At 31.2% G+C, this 23158-nt stretch overlaps 1 protein-coding gene across 1 annotated transcript; it reads left to right on the top strand.

Moving 5' to 3' along the window:
• The first annotated feature begins 211 nt into the window (after positions 1-211).
• Positions 212-21822, top strand: LOC129217419 (uncharacterized). The gene is made up of 6 exons (XM_054851717.1): positions 212-329; positions 2588-2776; positions 13008-13169; positions 15704-15914; positions 18394-18589; positions 19623-21822. The coding sequence occupies exons 2-6, from the start codon at positions 2603-2605 to the stop codon at positions 19804-19806; spliced, it is 927 nt and encodes a 308-aa protein (XP_054707692.1). The 5' UTR covers positions 212-329; positions 2588-2602; the 3' UTR covers positions 19807-21822.
• The last annotated feature ends 1336 nt before the right edge of the window (positions 21823-23158 follow it).

Here is a 23158-nt window from a genome sequence, read left to right on the forward strand (position 1 = left end):
GTTTACGTAGTCATCAATTTAAAAGTTTTATTATGAAATAAAAATTTTAAATATCAAAATGCAAGCATCTTTTTTATTTTAGTTCAGAGAATTTTTTTCGCATCAGTTTCGGTTTTTATTTTAGTATTTTGAAATGGAGTTGGAGGAGTTCACACAGTTTACAATGTGTGTAGCAGAAGCTATATCAATTTTTGCATTATATAATGTTTTTTCTCGTAAAGTTACGTAAAAGATATTGTTTAAAGATATTATGAGATGATACTGTTTAATATTCACCGCAAAGTGAGAACAGATTTGTTTTTCAACGCCTAAAATTCTTCTGTGTGAAGGTATGCTGTTGCTATAGAATTGTACATTTTGCATCATGTTAAAGAAAATTGATTACAAACATCGTATCTATTTTAAGTAGTTTCTTTATTTTCAAGTTTCAAATACTGTGCATACCTGTATTACTCTCTTTATAGCAGTAAAACTCCGTTTTGAGGCTGTTCCATTCTTGATTTCGGGCATTTACTAATTACCTATGTGTTTCACACTTTTATTTTACTATGTACTCTTGTAAAGATATGTCTTTTTCTTAAATACAAATTAAAGTAATGATCGTCAATGTACAAGTTCTGTTTTTAAAGAAATTATGTGATGTGTTATTTTTCATAAATTGTTTGAATTTCTTCATCACACTGTTTACTAAAGGTATGTGGTCGCAAATAAAATGAAGAATGATATATTTACAAATCAAATACATGAGGCAAAAGCAAATATTAATCTGTGGAGCCTTTCCTCAGATAGTACTGCTTTGCATTTCACAGGGCCACAGAAGGGTATTTCAGCCCAGTTGAAAACTAGCCTTTATAGAGGGGCTTGGAATTGAAATAGTGTAGAGAGTAATATCAGCATAACAGGGGACTGCAACAAAACTGACATAGGGCTCACTTTGACTATTGGTAGGCTTGCCAGACGTTCGGTTTTGAAACAAAATGCCGGCATGCCAGCCGGTTTACTTCATATCCCGGAAAGATAAATTTGATTACAAGTGACCAAAACATTCTAAAAAATAGTTAACTGAATGGTTATTTAGGATAATTACTTTATCATTTGTATCATTGACTTGTAGAGTTAATAATGGATTAGCTTGTGAGGGTTTTTACAAGATTAAAACCAAGAAAGACTGAAAAAGTCCTATAATATGAGAAGTATATCTAAATATTGTTCAATTTTTTATTCCTCATTCAAGTGTTTTTTTTAACTGAAATAATTGTAAAAATTTATATCTCGGAAGTGAAATGTTCAAATTTTTTCTGCTTATGTCATTTTTTATTACCCCTTTTTAGGTTCATAATTAGTAACCTTTTATTCATGGCATTGAAATATACTGCCCTATAAAGTACTCCAAAAATCAGCCAAGGGTGTGTACCCCTTTGAATACTAGCGAGAGGGGAGGGGGGCATTCGGGTGTCCAGGTTGGACATTTCAGAAATCTGGCAAGCCTAGCTATTGGTGGCCCTGGCATTTTAGATGATATTTGGTTAGTGTTGAAGTGAAAGCCAGATTTGAAATGATAGATTTACTGACATATTTCCAGCTAATTCTAAGTTGGACAAATTTCATCCATAAAACAATAAATAAAAAGAAACATCAAAATTGTTTCATTTAGCAGGAAGTTATGGATAGATTAAAGCATTATTCATTCAAATGAACCATGAAGTACCAAGACTCTCATATTAATCTTAGAATTTTAACAATTTAACTTCGAATTGATAATCTTGATTTTGATGTTGCTTAAAGAAAAATATTATGTTCCGAATGTAGAATCCGCAACATGACACTTTCTTTTTTTTGCCATAACTGTTTAATTTACTGTGCAATAAGCAGTGTGGTTGCTAATGGGGCAATCCGCCCTGGATGTCACCTATCTAAGAAGTGACACCCAATGTAGACTTGCTAGTTTTTTTCAAAATATGCTAAAATGTTGCAAAAATTCTTTTTCAAGACTACAAATTTAAAAAGTTCCGGAAGGGGGGAACCCCCCCTCCTCTGGGCTCTCTGTTTCCCACTCACATCATGGAGAGAATACTACACTTAGGATTAGGTTCATATTGTCAATACTTAGATCTAGAAGAGACTTCCTTCTTTACGAAAAAACTTAACCTCATCTTTCCCTGTGTTTGAGACATCTTCGAAATAATTAAACGGCCATCGATTTCACACCTCATTTTTTAGGTCTTTTGACGGCCTGCACATTTGCTTCTAGGACAGGTTACAAAAAAGCGTTTTATAGTTTTTATTTGTCTTTTGTATATTAGAGCACTTAAAATTTCATTACAACACAAAAGTAGTTACAAAAATTTTTGAATTTCATGTTGACATTTTGTGTGTTGGTGGGACTAACTCAAAATAAAATGATGTGTTAATCAAACTGCAATTTTAATAGTTATGGTAAAAAAGAGTCATGTTGTTTACTCTATACATTTGGACAAAATACTGTGAAATAGCCCTGAAGCATTTAAGAATGTATACAAACTTGTAAAGAACTATTAAGTGATTAAGCTTTTCTCTCGTATTAATCTTTTTTTTTTTTTTTTTTCAGACCTAACTTTTAAAAATGGCTGTTCTTGTATTAGATGAAGATCATCTAGGTATTAGTGCAATTATAACTGTTGGAATGCAACTTATTTTCTTCATCATAGCTGCATCTTTCCAGTTTGATAAAGTAACTGATTTTGCTGGTGGAGTGAATTTCATAATAATTGCAATTTTGACTTTTGTTCTGTCTCAGGTGAGATAACTTTCAGTATTCCAAAGATATGCAAATATTCATTTTGTTACATTTCAGGACCAGTTATTTCCTGCCCTTGACCTTCATGTACTAAGTGGTCTGGAAGTGGGTGTGCTCCTCCTCCTTTATTTAGAACACTATAGCGCCGTTCACATGATGCTTTTCGACCCAGGAAAAACCCTGCTTTCGACCGCAAGCCGGTTATTTGCTGAGGAAATGCTGGAATTTTTTTCCTCCTGCTTGGGGGTAGGAGAAAAGCCGGGTTGTTACCCAGAATGCACTGCGCCAACTGTGACGGTTTACTTCCTCCATTTAGGATTTGCGCAAAGGATGCTGGGTAAATCCGCTCTCTGGGATAAACCAGCTTTTCACATGTGAATGAGGAATTTTTCGATCCGGGTTTTTGCAGAGCCGGAGCGAGAAAATGCGAGGTAGAAAAACGTCATGTGAACGGCCCTTATGTTAGCTATAGTTGACCAATTGTTATACACCATTTCCTTAAAGTCTTAAGAATCATAAGCATTGATATGAACACCATCCATATTGTAACACTGCACCATTTTTCTGCAGTTGTTTTGCGAATGTGCTCTGGAGAAAAAAGGGGTGAAGACGGGTTCCAGTGCTGCTCGAAATTCCTGTGTTGTGTGATATCGAGTGTTTCTTAGTTGTTGTATCATGCAACCCAAATTGCATTTTCTGATGTTGTCAGATTGGGACATCTTGGACGCCAGAGAAAAGGAGCTGATGAAGATCTCCACAAAACATCTACAAGGGCATGGCGGTAAAATTTAGCTGTGTTACAGTATGGATATTGTTCATAACAATGTTTCATCATCCTCGTCATAATGTGTCGTCGACTAAAATGCCCAGTGATGGGTCAATGTCTTCCGTTCAAGGTTTTTCCATTATGACTTCTGAGTAATCTTTGATTTCCAGTTCTTTTCATTGAGTGCAAGAAAATCAGGTCATATCGATGTTTATGACTTTTGAAATTTCAAGGTGTATGACAAACCAGGGGTACAGAAAATGTTTTTACTGCCAACATTTCCCCCAATCTATATGAAAATTTTCCCAAAATTTTATAATATGTTTTATGTTTCATATAAAAATTCATTCATTACTATGGGTATAGATAATTTTGAAAAAAAAAAAGGAAACGATTGCATCTTTAAAACTAATAGAATGAACTGGTAACATCTAGAACTAGGTATCTGAAAAGTAAATTAAGTAAAAACAAGTAAGTTTTAATTAAAATCTCCTATCTAATATTTATTATTAAATGTAAATTATTATCCAACAAATAGTTAATGAAAATATAAGGAGTGGCGATGCAAAAGTACAGGGGCATAGTTAAGGGGGGGTTTTGGGGACAAACCCTCTCCCTCCTCCCCCGAAACGTTGGTCTCAAAAAGAAAAGAGAAAAAGAAAAAAGAGAAAGAAAAAAAGAAGAAAATCAAAACCACTTTTTTCTGAGTAACAAAGGTCAAAAATTCACTTCGCTCCCTCCCCCCCCCAATGCCATTGAAAACCTGCTCCTCAAGCATAAAGACGCCTCCCTCTGCTGCGACAATTTTTTGATAATTGACTGAAATTTGACACTTCGCTTTACAAATGAGATTGATTTGTTGAATCCACGTATATGCAGTTGCTAAATATGTTTAATTTTATGAGTGGCGCAGTGAGAATATTGCATACAGTCAAATCTGTATACTTCGAATTTCACAGGAAAGAATAAAATCGAGATAAAGTGGTTTTGAGATACAGGGGCTTTAAGAAATTTTATAGAAATTTGGAATATGACGGTGAAAATTCGAAATCAATACTAAGGACAATGTGGGCTCTTGATTAAAATTCCTCTGTATTAGTTTTGTTAGGTATTTATTCTATTATTACATTATTAAATGCTTTATTGCAAGTTTAAAGAATCATTTTGACAGTATAAGAAACGTTAAGCATATCTTTTTCAAGAAAAAGTCTTATTGCTCATTGTTAATGTTCCTAGAAAGCTTATTCGTGGAACGCATTTCTCCCTTTTTTCCAATGCCCCCTCAGCTCTTGAAGACAATTCCTCTGTTTCTGAGTTAAAGAAAATGTTTTTGGTTGCTGCTTTTTAAAGATCATTGGGCTTCCAGTCCGAAAATGATAGCAGAAACTGGAATTCGAGACGATCAAGGTTTTTGTTGGTCTGGTCTCGTGTGTGTCATAGGTCATAGTCAAAACGACCTTTGCTAACCAGAGTATCCGTTGCAATCACATTGATTTTTCATCCAGTATTCTTTTGGAAACGTACAGTCTGTTTACAATAGTACATTCTAAGTAAAAGTTGATGCATAATGAAGCGAGCAAAACCGACAACAAGCTTTTTTAAACCCAAAAAAAAAAAAAATGAAAATGAATAAAAGGATATTGCTCTAAAAAGAGAAAGTTAACGTCATCTGAAGAAAACGAAGTACAGTCTGCAAAGCAGCACTAGTCCCATCAATCCCTTCTGAAGGTAATTTTATTTTAATTCGAAAGAAAAACTGCATAGCATTACATGAATAAAATGCCAAAAAACGAAATGAATTTACACTATTTCTGTTAGCTTGGTTCGCATTAAAAAATAGAAAATAAAAAGACTTCTGTTTATAACACTCGAAAATTGCTGTTACTCTCTCAAATAGATATTTATGTAAATTCTAAAGCAGCTAATAAAATTAAAAATAGAAACTTGAGAGGAGAACAGATGGTATGCAGCTTTGAGCGAATAACTTTCTACCGCTTTCCCTAATTTTTTTATTCAAATTTTATTAACTGCTTTAAAATTAGCATAAATGTAAATACATAAAAAGCAACATATAAATATAACGATATGAAAAGCAATTTCATTTTTTGCAGGTATAATTCAAGAAGTCTTTTTTAGTTTTTTTCATACTTTTAGTGCAAACCAAGTTAGTAAAAATAGTCTTTATAGTCTGACCACCGATGAGATTGAAAGTCAAACATCCAGTTTACAGACGGAAATGGAAGCATCTATTAGCTTTCAGGGATGCCAGCTTTTGTAGATGTGTGTTAGCCTCTAAATTAAGCACTCACTTTGAAATGAACGGAACATTCTCATTGGTTTGGATTGACTGGTTTTGACAAGACCGTTGTTAGAAAATTTCACTTTAAATTAAATGGAGGGAAAAGAAAAAAAAGTTGAATTTTCCATAACATTAGAAAAATATAAAAAAATTTCTTTGCTTTTGTTTTGTTTGACACAAGTATCAGACTTGGGGCATTCCATTCCAAAGTATGTAAGTTTCACCTCCCTCTTATTTTTTTTAATACTAAAAAAAGTTTACACACACACACATATATACATACATATATGTGTGTGTATATATATATATATATATATATATATATATATATATATATATATATATATATTAGGGTGGTCCTTATTTTTGAAGTTGTAGATATTTTACGCGACGCCCCTTCAATTTGTTCCATTATACAAATAAATGATCCTTGCAAAATTTTAAATCAATCCATGAATATTAACCCGTGCCCCTAGGGCCCCCTTTTTTGAGTTTCGAAGAAAAAATTGCGGATTTTCTCATTTTTATGTGAAAGTTTTCTTTAGTTTCATATTTAAAGTAATTTTGAACGTGAATAGATGTTGCTACTTCCAGACTGACCATTCTCTCACTTTCATTGTGTAAAATTTTACATGTTACAGAGGCTTCGTGTACACCAATGGCCTTGGTTCAGCCATACCGCTATTTTCCGCTCGGTTCAAACCAAGCGGCAGGGGAACATTTCTTTCAACCAGTATAGACACAAGGTGATTCTAAAGGCCATTAATGAATGGCCTAGGCCATTAATGAATGATCTTTGACGATAACAAATTGCCTCCTTCAGGCTTTGGGGGTGTTGCTTTAAAAAATTTCCTGTGTATGTTATAGGTGTGGCAAATAGGGTCGCTAGATTTCAGCGCTATAAATATAATACTGGCAATTGTATTTTAATTCGCTGTTCTTTAGTTATAAATATATTTAAATGTTTATGCAATTCTTAATTCTTAAAGCATAAATTTTGAAAAATATTCGATTACTCTAACATAAATATATACTGTATTTTCCATACCTAAAATATAAATTAAAAAATTGTCCAGATCGGAATAATGTAAAAATTTATACTTTAAATTAATTTTCTTCTATTTCAGTACATATACCTTTATTATCATCAAATTCTTCTTGCAATTCACAAGAGTTAGAAACCGAAATGGGTATCTATCCTAACTTGTTGAAACTTTTTTCTATATCTGTTCTACTAGAACAAAAAAAAGGCTTAACAACTATTGATATCGGCTCGCCTTTTATCACTGTTAGACAAATGCCGTATTAGGGACAAAGATGCTGTTCATTTATTAACAGCCTATGTAGATGCAGTAAATTAAATCCAAATGACCTTGTGATCAATTGGACATCCCTTAAGAGAGCAAGAGAAAAATCTTCGAGAGGCAAAATCAAATTTCATGAATTTAAATTTAGATTTTTTAGCTATTCACTGGGATACAAAAAGCTACATCCAGATGTAACTGAAAAAAAAAAGCAATAAACTGGAAACAATTTAAATTGACCTTACATGAAGAGAAAGCCCATAAATGCTGTTTTACAGTTAGATGCTGTATGAAGATATGATTTTTCGCAGCAACCCAATTTAGGCTCCTTTAAATAATATAATGTGTCTAAAAAAAACTAGCAGCATACAAAATGATGAGAAACATGCAGCAGAAGCAGTGATTGGAAAATTCATAAATCACTTATGGTATTTAGGGGATGAATTAGTAGCTTTGTCCGTGTTGGATGAAGGAATTAACTTTGAAGATAGGAAAAGACAACTCCAAAAAATGCTTGCTGATAAGGAAGACGTGTCTGATGACTGTATAAAAATTTTCAAATAACAGTAGATGATTTCGAATACTTCCTTAGTAAAGATCTTCCTCTTTATAGAATCAATTACAAGTCAATATATAACTGTTTGATAAGTTACAAACACCAAAAGATGTTTTCCTATTTGATCCTGATTTGTGGCAAAATGAAGGAAGCTATTTAAAGGGAAGAGGTATCGTTAAAATACTAAAAGTTGTGAATGATACAACTGAAAGAGGAGCACAATATTAATCGAAGAATTTCACAATCAATTTACCAAATTTGAGTCACAAAAGCAATTTAGTTTACAGACAGTCCAAGATTCGGAAGAAATTGCACATGAATGAAATACACTGAGAAAAGCGTATGATTAAGGTAAAGTTTCTAAAGCACTATTTCTTTCTTATTCAATGTAAAAATCTTTAGATGATATGAAGTAATTAAAAAGATTAATTTTAGTGCTACCTCGCTGTAAAAATGTTTTGCAAACCTAGGAGAAACAATGTACGGGGTTTAGAGTAAAAACTCCATTTGTGGGAAAATTATTAAAAGTGTTGAAGTTCAACGCCCTAGGGGCACGTGTTATTATTAACCGATCGAGTTCAAATTTTACACAGATTATTTTTTATTATAGTGTCACAAAACTAGGGGGCGTCACTTGTTGAATTCCGAAAAAAATATTTTCCCATATAAATAAGGACCAACCTAATATATATATATATATATATATATATAATAATAAAAGTGAAAAATATTGAAAAGACCACACCAAGAGCCCATAGATGCGCAACACAGCAAAACTAAAAAGCCAAGTAAATATAAAATTAAGCAAACAGAATTACAAATATTAAACAAAATATAAATAACAAATGATGATAAAAAGGAAAAATGCAAACAGCTATTAAGTAGGAATAGATAAAGAGTGAATCCAGAGCTCATCAGCCGTGGAGGATTCATTAATTATGGTCAAAAGACCAAAATTTTAACTAAAAACTAGAAGAGAATGTTTAAGCTCCAGTACATGTAATATAGAGTAACAATGGGCAAACGCACCACTTGCTAAGCTAAAAACAATAAACTAGAGCTCAAACCTAAAACTAAAAGCAGGGGGTTTCGCCTCGACTAATTAGGAAAACAAGTTCCGATAATTAGCCTTCCACGGGACAGTACCTGCCAATAACAAAATTGTCTTACCTTGAAATCCGCGTAAACAAATCCAATCCATTGTTCAGCCTGATAAAAAACCAATCCATTTGTCAACAAAACATTAAAAACATAAAAACATATCCCGAAATCGGTCCATAGACATGCCGAGTCGTCTGTTTTGCACGTGTAAAATTCATCCACCACGGTGATTCATTAAAAAAAAATGGTTTGTCATGGTTGTATCATACATTTACACAGTTAAACAGTTTCAAAGGAAGCGAAATGTTCATCGAAGGCTATACTTAAACAAATGTTTTCAACTAGATTTTTAGGGAAGTTATTATTAAAAAGTAAGTTTTTGAGTACTGAAATTTCTTGCTTAAATGCAGAGATGGTATTGCAAATTCTTTTAATTCTGATAGCTTGCGAAACAATAATGCCAATAAAAACCTTTTTACTTAGGCAGGAGGAAAAATCTTGAAAACTGTTAACTGTGAAATTGAATTCACGTCTTTTATCATAGATTGTAGTGGAACAATTTGAGTCAATTTGTATGTTGATATTCAAGAAATTAAAGCTATTTTGATTAGAACTGGTCTTTTTGAGCGTTAATGAACTATGATAAATAGTTTTGCTGAGTTCAGAAAAATTAGGAAAATTTATACACAAAAGGTCATCAATGTATCTGCAACAAAGAGGTGTAGAAGAAGGATTGTCAATTAAATATTTTCGTTCATAGTATAAAAGAAAAAGGTTAGCTAATGTAGAGCTAAAATTAGCTCCCATTGCTATGCCATTAATTTGTAGAAAACATAAATTACCATTTTTGAAAAAATTATTGAAAATACAAAATTTAAAAAGACCAAGAAAAAACAATTCATTAAAATCAAGGGAATCCTTGACTGAATTAAAAAGTTCTGAAACAGAGGAAAAAAGTTCAATGAGTGGGATATTGGTGAAGAGGTTTTCAAGATCAAAAGTTTCTAAGTAATTTATATCAAGCATATTAAGTAAATTGATGACTTCAACACTATTATTAACAATCCAGAACCAATTCATTTGTTGAAGTTTAAGTTGTTCAAGAATTTTTTTGAGAAACTGTTCAAGCTTTACACTCAGATTTTTTCCAATGGTGTTGGTGGCAGAGCAAATAAAGCGAAATCCAACAGGTGTTTTATGAAATTTTGGAATTGCATATAAGTAAGGTAAGTGAACAGAATCGGGATGTGGCAATTTAAAAAGTTTGTAAGCAGCAGCAAATTTTTTGATGATGGAGTATTCATTTAGTTTGGAGGAAACATAAGTGGTGGTTTTTTCTAGTTCATTTTTCAAAATATTAGCATATAATTTTTTGCAGAAGATAGAGTAATTAGAACTGGCTTTATCAACAACTGAAAAGACAAAAGCTTTCTTAAAAACATTGATGGCATTATTTTCATCAGCAGAAAGATGGAAGTATGAGGAATCTGTGTTAACAATATCACGTAAACGTGATTTCAGTTCAATTAAAAAGTGTTGTCTATATTCAAGAAATGCATTAAGTGGAACATTAAAACAATAGGAGATTTTTCTTTAAAAAATTCGTTCAAATGCAAGCTTATTAAAAGCTTTTAGGAAATTAATACGAAAATTAGGCCGATATTTAGTACCCAAACTAAAAAGTTTAATGAGTTTTTTGTTTTGTAAAAAATTCAAATCACCGGTCAGAATATGACCAAAATCAGAGTTGAAGAAGATGGAATTAGAGAAATTAGCACAATTACAATCAAAATTCAAATATTTATCAAAATTTTTTGCAACTTCTTGATAGTTTAGAATTTTTTTTGAGAAAGGAGGATTGAATTTGTAGCTGAAGACAATTTGTAGATCCTTGATGGGAAAAAAATCCAAAAGTTTACTGTGTAGTTTAGAAAAGTTTAAATAGTCGAAGGATTTTTGCAAAAAACTAAAGGTGCAGTAGTAAGTTTGATGTTGTTGAGTAGAACCAACTTTGTAGATCAGAAGATCATAACAAAGAAATTCAAAGTGTGAATTTTTAAAAAGGTAGTTTGGAAGGAAATTTTTTTAGTTTTTTTAGAAATTTATGTTTAAGACCAAAAAGAAATTTCCGAACATATTCAGTGTCATAAGAATGACAAAAAGAATTTTCAAGCTTATTAAGAATTTCAAAGGGCGAAAAAATGCAGAAACGTGGAGGGGATTTCCTGATCCTCTATTAAAACGAGAAGTACTTGTATTATTTCCAAATTTAAACAATGAATAAATACAAAGATTTTTTAGATGAGTTATGGTATGCTGTATATAATTTATTATCAAGGGAAGAATTTAACCCATAAGGGACAATAGATTTGAATTGCAGAATAAAATGAGATACTAGTGAAAGTCTCTTTTCCACAGAGTGTTCAAAACCTAGAATTGAAATAGAAATTTTATCAAAACTGTGAAATTGAAAATGCTGAAGTTCTTTGTCTTCTATGTTTTTGAACGAAAGTATATCATGTCTGTGATTGTTGATACGAATATTTAGAGAATTCCTAGTTTGTCCAATATAACATAGATTTCAGGAAAGACATTTAATACGATAAACAAGATGATGTTGCTTTCAAAAGTTACCCTCAAAATGAACAAGGTTTTTTATTGGCATTATTGTTTCGCAAGCTATCAGAATTAAAAGAATTTGCAATACCATCTCTGCATTTAAGCAAGAAATTTCAATACTCAAAAACTTACTTTTTAATAATAACTTCCCTAAAAATCTAGTTGAAAACATTTGTTTAAGTATAGCCTTCGATGAACATTTCGCTTCCTTTGAAACTGTTTAACTGTGTAAATGTATGATACAACCGTGACAAACCATTTTTTTTAATGAATCACCGTGGTGGATGAATTTTACATGTGCAAAACAGACGACTCGGCATGTCTATGGACCGATTTCGGGATATGTTTTTATGTTTTTAATGTTTTGTTGACAAATGGATTGTTTTTTTTATCAGGCTGAACAATGGATTGGATTTGTTTACGCAGATTTCTAGGTAAGACAATTTTGTTATTGGCAGGTACTGTCCCGTGGAAGGCTAATTATCGGAACTTGTTTTCCTAATTAGTCGAGGCGAAACACCCTGCTTTTAGTTTTAGGTTTGAGCTCTAGTTTATTGTTTTTAGCTTAGCAAGTGGTGCGTTTTGCCCATTGTTACTCTATATTACATGTACTGGAGCTTAAACATTCTCTTCTAGTTTTTAGTTAAAATTTTGGTCTTTTGACCATAATTAATGAATCCTCCACGGCTGATGAGCTCTGGATTCACTCTTATATCTATTCCTACTTAATAGCTGTTTGCATTTTTCCTTTTTATCATCATTTGTTATTTATATTTTGTTTAATATTTGTAATTCTGTTTGCTTAATTTTATATATATATATATGTATGTATGTATATATATATATATATATATATATATATATATATATATAAGAAATAATAGTAGTAACCCCCCCCCCCTCGAAAGTCGGGTCTAGCTACGCCTCTGCAAAAGTAAATTCTTTCAAAAGACACTTGCAAAAAAATCAGAAAAAAAAAAATCGAATCTGTAAAATTTTTGCAGATGGTTCAAATTTCCCCCGATCGTAGATCACCAGATTGGACATATTCTGCACGGGTGTGACAAATATTCAACCATAACTAACATAATGTTGAAAACAAAAGGATTTTCCCTTTATGCATATAGCTGTTCAACCTTAATTAAATGTTGTCAATTCCTAAATTACTACTATGTTGTTGGAATATTCTGAAACATGATGCTTACCAAATTGAGACAATTAGTTAGACACAATAATTAATTTTCATGTTCCCTGTAACTAATAATTTTCATTATACCTGGTAATTTCAAAAATTCTGTGCACTAAGTGTAATAATTTGTTTTGTTTTAAAATATATTTTTTCGATCACTGAAAAGGAATAAATGTAAACATGATGATAAAATCAGAAATAAATGAAGTTATAGGATTATAATAAAGTAATCTAATTAGCTTCATATTTTAATTTTTAATAATTTTGCTATATTAAAATAATGTTTTAGACTATTATGAAGACATTATTTTCAATGTTTTTAATTGAGCTTAGTTACTTTTTTGTAGTTCTTGTAACTTTAGTTTTAACCACTTCTATATTGACTACTATATTTCAGACATATGAATTGAGGCAAATTCTCATCACTACTTTTGTTTGTCTTTGGGGAGTCAGGCTGTCAGGTTTTCTTTTGTATCGAATAATTAAGATTGGAAGAGACAAACGCTTTGATGATAGAAGAAGCAATGTGATTCGTTTTGCTGTGTTTTGGACCTTTCAGGTAAGGAAGTTTTTTTTACATCTAAATCAAAGTGTTCAAATAGGAAATTCAATTTTTATATTTTATTCAAAACTAATTCTATCAGATGCAGTACTTGGATATTTTCCTTTTGCCTGCTTAAGCATAAAGTTGTACCATGTGTGGCAGTTACATTTTATTGTTTCTAAAGTAACAGATATTTATACATTACATTTTTAAACATTATTTATTGTTTGGAACTTTCTTGAAACTGGGCAGCAAGGAATTTATAAATATGGTGCACATTTCTAGCCAAATTATCTATAGTTGGGGCAAACCTAATCTGACAGTGGTATATTGCTATCCACTATGGATCTGCACAGCCTCCATAGTGCTGCTAGGTTAGGTCTGCTTCCACTATAGTTAAACCATAAATTTACAACCATAATTACTAGTGAAATTTTCACACTTAGGTTTAAAGAATGTTCCACTCATTAGGGCTCCAGCAAGCATGTCATTTCATATTTTACCAAGAGGGGAGGGGCGTCAAAGGGTATGTTCTCAATATATATGAAGGCTAGAGAAAAAGCATGCTTTCATATGTAAATACAATTCCTCAGATATAGGGGAGGGCAACTGCCCCCTCCGGACTTCCCTAAATGATGGACCAGATCCAGTAACTTTTGTTGATCTATTAGTTAATTGAAAATCTTTACTAATAATAAAGCTCTCTCTGTCTGGATCTCTGTGACGCACATAGCACCTAGACTGTTCCGCTGATCTTCATGAAATTTGGCACAGAATTGGTTTGTGGCATGGGGGTGTGCACCTCAAAGCGATTTTTCAAAAATTTGATTTTGTTCTTTTTCTATTTTAATTTTAAGAACATTCTCCCGAGCAAAATTATCATAAGATAGACGAGTAAATTACCAAGGTATCATAACGTGGAACCGTAACATGAGCAAGCCAATTGGCGAGAAATTCACCATACATTATTTGTAAATGTACAGGTGAACCAAAAGACCTTTTAATTTTCTACTACGAGCAAAGCCGTGCGGGTGCCACTAGTATATATATATATATATATATATATATATATATATATATATATATATATATATATATATATATATATATATATATATGATAAGGAATTAAATACAATATTATTCCCGAGGCATTGTTAAATTGGTATAAAATAATTTTTGCACTGAGGTTAACATCTCTTTTTGTTGAAAAAATTAATATTTATTGCTTCTTATTGCCAACTTTTTTTTTTTTTTAATGATTGCATAACTGTTTCTCATAAGCAGTGGGTTTTGGAAGTACCTATGAAGTAGAAAATACCCTTCCGTGCTTTCTGAGGCATTATTATTTGTTAAGGCTGAATACGATGGAAGTCTTAATTTGCAGTACCTTTATTCACGGAAAAAGAAAAAGCTTAAAGAAGAAATAATGGACAACCATAATAAAATTTATGGAACAACCATAAGTGATGGTAGAAAAAGCTGATAAAATTTCTCTGGTGGCCAGAGACAGGCGATTGAGTTCAACAACTGGAGACTGTGCCCAAAGCAAAAGTGTTTGCTCTTCTGTTTTGATATCCAATTGAATTGCAAAAAATTCCTCAGTTTGTCAGACCATTGTATCTGAATGCTTTCTGGGACATATGCTATCTAGTAATATAGTACTATAGTTCACTCAGCCTTATTTCTTTGAGTTGAGTGACCTTTTTAATGCAAATTATAATGGATGAATCTTTCCACTACATATGTAAAGGGTGTATGAAATAGTGGATTCCAGTTTGAAAACCCATAAAATCACTACAAGTTGACCTTGTGTTGCATAATTGCACAAATTTCCAAATGATTAAAAAGAAGTAGGGTAACCGCACCTGTAACAGACAAGGGTCCAGTAACAGACATTCGTAAGTTTGTATTTAAATAATAAGAATTTTAGGTGGGTAAAGCAGATGTTGCCGCAACCCATAAATACAGTGCAACCATCTAGTATTATCAGAGGAGATTTTATGAGCCAGTTAGTATTTACAAGACAGTGGTGGAAGGTTATGAACAGCTACCATGAGGTTTGCCTGTGTTTCATTTTCATCTGAATTTAATATGGTCTTAGATCTGAAAATAAAGAGAGTTTGCACATTTTGAAGAGAAAAAGAGAATTTTGTCCATTACTCATCCTATCTGTTACTAGGTATCATCGTAATTGTCAGTATCTGTTACTGGAGGTCAGACCTTTTTTCGAAATTGAGCAAATAAAAATAGAATGAACTAATTCAGAGGATTCAGAAGCAATAAAACATTAGATGAGGTGTGGTAGCATGAGAGAAAAATAGTTTAAAAAGTCCAAATACATTAAAAGACTCAGAAAATTGAATTAACCTGAGAGCGATGTCTTAAGCGTGTTTGTCACTGGTGCCGTTACCCTATGTGCTAAAAAATAAAATTAAAACTTAGTGTGATCTCTGGTTAGATTATAGCTACATCATCTTATGATTGTTGTTGTATGAAAAAATAGTATGCCGAAAAAATTCTGACATTTGGTTTTGTTAATTTATTTAGGCTATTTGGGTCTTCACAGTCAGCCTTCCAGTTATTTTCATCAATTCACCAAGAAAAATTGTAATGCCATACAATCCTCCTCCGATGACAACTTTAGACTATGTTGGTACAACTATGTTTGTCGTTGGCTTTTTATGTGAATCAATTTCTGACGTACAGAAGTTTAAATTTAAAGAAAATCCGACAACTAAAGGACGTTGGTGTGATGCTGGTAGGTAATTTTTAAAATTTTTATATTACTTGTGGATAAACGTGTACAGTACATGAATAACAATTGAGTTTTTCTTTTAACTACCTATTCCTAGGCTACAATGGAGTATGAAAATCATTTTTTTTTTAATTTTAAAGATAGAGTTCTGAAATTTTTATGAGTTAAAGAAGTTTATGAGAGAAAGTCATATGTATAGTCTTGTTGAAAAATTCTGAATAGTTATTAAAATACAGAGGATATTGTACTTTTTAAACATAAATATTTGAACCACAAAAATCACTCTATGAGCACCAATTTTTTTTTAAACTTGATTTTCTCTCCTTTTCTAGATGCATATTTCATATTTAAAGGAAACTTGGGGAGCAAAATTCATTAACCACAATATTTTGTTCAAAAGGTGTCAAAAATAGAGTTATTGTTAAAATTTTGAATTTTTCTGAAAAAAGTCAACAAAATTAGGATTTAACCCTGATTTTTTAAAAAAGAAAGAAATTATGGTATTGAAAATTTGCTCCCTAATTTGTTTTAATTTATCTCATTATTAATCTGAAAAAAACTCAAAGTAATTAAACAAATCTTGATCTGCTGGGAGCATTTGAAAAATATACATGAATCAAAATTTATTTGCACTTAAAGACGATATTTGCTCTTAAATGAAACATTTGTTCACAAAATGTATAGTATAACATTGATAGAACAACTTATAATTTCTGTAAAAATAGTTGAAATCATTTTTTTTTTTTTTTTTTTGCTGTGAATAAACCACAATTAAAAGATTTATTTTAAGAAAAAAATTAAAAATCAAAATTTTGGTTAGTTTTTTGCATTTTAAAACTCGATTATAACCTTAAAGGGATGTCCAAAATAGATAATAACATTTTCAACAAAAGCTTTAAATAATGCTATCATGTACTAAAACAGTTAGCAGCAGCTTCCAGAGATTGTGTGTCTTATGGTCTGAGAACTGGAAGCACTGCCCATGCCTTCTTTTAATATTGCATTAAGATTTTTCTTTCTCATAATGGAAGACTAGAAAATAATAATAATATAAAAAAAACTTAGTCTTTTAGTCCTGGAATATGCTGCATTGACTTTGAACTCAATGACTAAAAAACAATCCACTATTTGGCACTATTTTCAACTTAAATGCTTGCATTCGCCCCTGTATTGGAAAGGGTTCAAAGAAGGGTTACTAGACTAATAAGGGGACTTTCAGATTCAGATGATGATACCAGACTTAAAGGGCTTAATATGTATAGCCTGGAGCAAAGGAGAGTCAGAGGGGACGTAATTCAGCTGTTTAAATTTGTTAAAATGAAGGATGTTAATGGGTTAAATTTTTGCACAGAAAGCAGGACGAGGGGTCATTGTTTTAAGCTATTCAAATCGCAAGCTAACCTAGAAATTCAGAAAAATTACTACTTTAGTAGGGTTGTGGACACTTGGAACAGCTTACCGGAAGAGGCAATTATGAGCAAGAGAGTGGATAGCTTTAAGAGGGCCATTGATCTACATTGGGGACTAATAAACTGATTAGAACCAGCCTAGCTGCGCCCAGAGCCTGTTGCTCGTCATTACATTTGTATTTGTATAAAATATTCTGCAATGACATGTATAATAATGTTCATTTTGTAAATTATAGATATTATACCTTTCGAAAGAGTCATCTTTACTACCTTTTTTTAATCTTTGATTTTTGCTTTCTATGTATTTTCCCTATTTCACATTTTTTTAACCCTTGAGAAAGGTTAAATCAGGGTTTCACTGTGTATAACTATTAGGATGATTTGTGTGAATGGGGATTCATTTTTCTTGTGCCATTCAGAAAGTCGAGCTTTACTGCATTATAATTACAATGAAACAAAATGCATTCCTACTGAATTTTACCAGCACTGGGGGCAGCCCAGCTTGAATATTTTGATAGCCAGAGCTTAACTTAGGCAAGAACATGTGTGGATGAGGCAGGACATCTATTCTCCGACTTCCGGAAAAAAAAAGAAGAAGGATCCCTAAAAACAGCACTTTGAGTATTTTATAGTTAATTCGATAAGAAAATTTAACCTGCACTCCTATTTAAGTCAGTAATTTATTTATTTTTCCTCTTAGGGAGATATTTTGTCGTAACCTAAGACATCAATAAAAAACGATCAAATATTTTATTACTAAAAGTTGGAGCAATTTTGTTGAGTGTTATACTGTGGGGATCTTATTTATCCTAAACTTTCTGTTTTCCATGCGTAATTTTAAAAATTAGGTAGGGTGGAGCCCATATTATCTTACATTTTGGTATTTATCCTCTATTTCCTACGTTTCTGCTGGCAGGGGTTGATCCAGATTTTTATTTTTAGATACATGTTCTGTGTAAAACAAATTGTATACTTATTTAAGCAACAAACTTTCAACCCTAACAATTAAGGGTTGAGTTTGTAATGTCATGTAGTTTATGTATGTATAAAATATTATTATTGTTTTTTTCTAGGCCTGTGGAAATATTCCAGGCATCCTAATTATTTTGGAGAAATACTTCTGTGGTGGGGAATATTTGTTATTTCATTGAATGCAATCCGAGGAGCCGAATGGGTTGCTATACTCAGTCCTATTTTTACCACATTGATCATTCTCTTCCTTAGCGGAATTCCTTTGTTGGAAAGAAGTTCAGATGAAAGATACAGAAAGTAGGTATTTTTAGTTGATTAGACATGAAATTTGTAGTCATTTAGAATCAAATGCGATTGTTTGCAACTACAGTTGTGAAGATAAGTTGGGAGTTATGTTTGCAATTTCTCAGTTAAATTAGACAAGTTGGTGACAGAATCAAAAATTCAGAAAATTTTAAAGCTCTAAAAAAATCAATGAATTTTCTGGAGGAATTTTGCATTGGTTTCTGGACATTAAAGTGGACTATTTTCCCAAATATTCAATGATTGGTGTTAGAAATAAATTTGCTGTAATTTTTTTCTTCAGAAATTAAATGAACTTTTTTGCATATTTAATTAAAATGCAGCTTTTCAGCTTTTACCATGGTTGATTCAAGAAAATCTAGATAACTGTTTTCGCAATTATTAGGGAAGTTATATTCAATCTTCAGTTCAGTATCAGTTATTCAATCTTTTGTGTGAGTTTTGCTTCACCACTCATGTTTGTAATCTACTTTTTCTCTTAAAGAGAATTACAATAAGTCAGGGCAGAGAAGAGACCATGTCAGCATAGTTCAAAATTAGGGGTTGGAATTGAAATAGTGTAGAGAGTAAAAATGCCTTAATGGCTGAGATTCATGCATACAAAAACGTTTAACAATAAATAATGATAAAAATAGCAAAACATAAATAATAGAAATAATGAAAACTGTACAAGTGAACAAGAGAGAAGAGAAAAAAAATTTCTCTTTGAGAGAGAGATAGACTGAGTAAAGGGCAGAAATTCTAAGGATCTGTATTCTTTTGCAAAATGGACACCAAAAAGTGAGGTTAAATTCTTGGGACATCATTTACGTGTTTATGTTTTAGAAAAAAGAAAAACTTTAGCTAGGGCAAGTAAATTCATTTTCAGTGTTCATCATTTTTATGGTTTCAGATCTTCAGAATTCAGTTTTTGAATCGGGATCAGTGACTTTTGTTTTCATATATTTGCTAACAACATACTATGCATAAAAATATTTAACATTTGTTTATATTTATATTGTTAAATAATTACTTAATGTTTTTATAGCATTGAAGAATATCGCACTTACAAAACCACAACTAGTCCACTCATACCCTTACCGCCCACTGTTTATGCAGACATTCCAACATTTTTTAAGGTGATAATATTTTGTGAATTTCCTCTTTACAATTATTTGGATGCTAACAAAGGTGCATCAGATAAATCTGAATCGGGACCCACTCAGACATAAGTTGTGTTGTGATGTAATATATTAGCAATTTTGATGCAAAGGATAAATCAGAAGAAATGACTGCTCACATATATTTTTTCAAAAGTTTATTTTGCAATGTTGAATCTTGATTTCAACAATCACTCTTCATGTTTCCTTACTGCATTGATTTTGTTTATGAGAATATTTCTTTATTGTGATGTATGCTATAAATGTTTATCAGTTTAAAATCAGACGAACAGTTGAATAAATCTTCAACAATTTTAATGTAAATCATTCGACAATATTAAGTATTAATTATTTATTATAAAAGATGTGCTTGGAGGGTCTGTTGAAATATTGAACTATAATTCTTCAAGATATTTTCATGTCATATGCAATGTACTTACTGAAAGCAATGTTTATATCACCAAAATAATTTTTATCAAACTATTTCTCAATTAATATTTACTTATAAATTATTGTGCCAAAAATATTTTCTGATTTTAAAAATAATAAATAATTACGCACAATTGGCCGTATTAACTTAGTATTCTTTGTGTAGTTAAAATATTTTGCTTTGTTTGGAGCTTTATTTTATGAAAAGCTGTGAGTTGTAAAACCTATGAATTTGTAATCGAATCAATGTCAATTAATAATTGATTCTGTATTATTTTATTCTTTTATACTGTTATTTTTTTGTGTGAGTTTAAAATGTTAACATTGGTTACTTTTCTTTCTTCAATTTTTAAATCTCCCAAAATTTTAAGTTCAGTGCTTGAAATGGACCTTTTGGCATTAAAATATCTATTATTTAATCACTTCTTAAATTAAGGAAATAGTTACAAGTTAGGTGATTTTGATGCATCAATTGAGTCCACTCACTCAAGAATCAAGAAAAGTTTTCCAGTTATGGATTCCATAGCTATGCTATGAGATATCTTCTTTAAGAACTTTAAATCAAAATAGCATGAGTATATTTAAAATAAAAATTTTAACACTGCTATTTCAAAGATTCTATAAAGTTGAGTAAACTCTTTTAGTTAGTGAAGAGCTAAACATTGAAAACTATATTTTAAGCCTTCTCTTGCTAAATACTTTCTTTAACTTATCAACTAGCATGAAATGCTTAATGGAATTCTTATTCAATCAGTATTAGTTTTGTGCAAGTTAAGTTTCATTGGCGAGGCCCCGAAATGTAATTTTTGGGAGGCCAAAAATTCTCAATTTGCCAAATGGAACTCCAAATTTCACCAAATGATGATAATTTTACCAAATAGAACTCGAAATTTCACCCAATGATGATAATTTTGCCAAATGATGATAATTTTGCCTTATCAGACAAAATTTGCCAAATAAGGAAATTTTTGGGAGGTCACAGTGACCTATTAGGACACCTTTGTTCACTAGTTATTTTTTTCCTTTACAGTTTAAACCAAAAATAAACCTCTCATCTGAAATTTTGAAAGTAATTTCATTATTTCATGGTAAAGTGTTGATCGCTGAATGAAATCTATGGTTGATCTTGTAGCACTGATAAGACTCACGCATAATGAAATGATGTATGAGAATTCAGCATCAGCACTTACTCTGTGTAAAACCATGCACCATGCTGAGGTTACTTGCCCACTTCGGAACCTATTGAATGTTTCACCATTCATAAGATGCATTTAGGAAAAGCTCTACTAAGTATGTCACACCTACTTACGTTTTAGAATTTAAAACTCAACTAAATGTCAGTTTTATAGAAGACGTGCAACAATGAATTTCGAAAGCTACGTGCACAGTAGCAATGTCTAGAAATGCAGGACTGTTAGACACATTATAACTATATATAGTGCACTTGTTTCCTACTTTTAAGAACAGATCCATTAAAGATTTCTGAAGCAGTTATTACTTTCATGAAAGTGCTAAAATTAAGAAAAAATAAATATATATATTATAGTCTGCATTATAGAATTTTTAGAGCTTTAGATGAGCTCATAGGTTAAAGCACTTCAGAAGTGATTTGTATCTAATTGGAAAATAACTGGATGATCTTTGAAAAATGGCTTTCCACAGTTACCAATGATGGAAATAAGTTATTTCTCAGATTTGCCCAGTGTTTTGTTGATTCAGATTTTGTTTTTCTCTGTAACATTTTTTTTTTAACTTTTTTTTTTTTTTGAGTTTGAATTTATTCAAGGAATAGTTACTTGTAGTCAGGCCCAGATCTGCGTACATGCAGACCCTCCAGTGCAGGAGGGCCTTAAGAGGCCCAATGGCCCAAGAAATTGAAAAAACACTTGCACAAGGTACAGTGTACTTCTTAACGTTGCAAATATACACTGTTGACCTCTGGGGAGGGGCCTTACAGATTTTGTTGCAAGGGGCCCCAAAATTTATAGATCTGAGCCTGCTTGTAGTAATATCAAATTGCATTAAATACTAAAAATAAAAATTGAAAAATGAATGAATTGATAAAAATTTGATATTATTACTGTTGTTTTAGTTTATCTTTCAAATGTTTACATATTTTTCCTAATATTTTGTGTTCTGTTCAAAATTCTATTGTTTTTTTTATATTTGTGACTCTATATACTTGTCAAGTTTTTTTCTTCAAATAAGTTTTAAAATTTCAAATGTATATTTTTCATATGATATTTAATTCTATTAAATACAAACACTTCTATAATCAAATTCCATTTGTGCCAAATGAAAATGATTTTTTCTAACAAACTTTATATGGAGATACTATTTTTGTCCTCCACTGCCAGTCCATTTAGTATCACTGTTAATCTGTTTGAATTGACTTTTAGATTTCTATATAGTTGTGTTGAAAAAGTTTTCACTTTCACATGATCTTCCAAACGTGCAATTTTCAACACTTCTGGCTTGCTTGACATCAATAGTCAAAAACAAATGTTTTTTAGGAAGTCTAGGTACAGTTTTTGAACTTTCTATTCAATGTATACATTGAAGTACAATGTATGTATTTAAGATTATTCATTTATTAAGCATAAGAAAATTGTTTGAACTAATTTATAAAGCTTTTTTGAGCACCCTCTTTCATTTATTTTATGTATTTTATTATAAAAAAGAAATATATATATATATTTATAATCAGCCTAGTCATCATTTCTTTTTTTTTTTTTTTAACGTTTTATATCATAGTTTATTATATTTTTTATTGTTTTGAAAGCGGTATTTTACCAAATAGCTTAGAAAGTAGAATTTAGTTCATTTTCCCTCTTCATTAAATTCTAATTCAGAGAACTTCTTACTGTTTTGTCATTTATATTTTTTATGTGTACTGTCTTAAGCATAAAATTTCTCCATGGATATATCTAAGATTGTTTATCATTCTTTTATTAAATATGAAAGTTGTAATTTATGTTAAGTGGCTCAAATAATC

Source organism: Uloborus diversus, chromosome 2 (genome assembly GCF_026930045.1).
Source record: "Uloborus diversus isolate 005 chromosome 2, Udiv.v.3.1, whole genome shotgun sequence".
NCBI classification, from domain to species: Eukaryota; Metazoa; Arthropoda; class Arachnida; order Araneae; family Uloboridae; genus Uloborus; species Uloborus diversus.

What these genes read in the sequence shown, in the direction of transcription:
- LOC129217419 (XM_054851717.1), top strand. Translation starts at nt 2,603, where the DNA reads ATGGCTGTTCTTGTATTAGATGAAGATCATCTAGGTATTAGTGCAATT. An exon ending in CTGTGTTTTGGACCTTTCAG is followed by an intron (nt 13,170 to 15,703) that starts GTAAGGAAGTTT and finishes TAATTTATTTAG; the next exon opens with GCTATTTGGGTCTTCACAGT. An exon ending in AGGACGTTGGTGTGATGCTG is followed by an intron (nt 15,915 to 18,393) that starts GTAGGTAATTTT and finishes GTTTTTTTCTAG; the next exon opens with GCCTGTGGAAATATTCCAGG.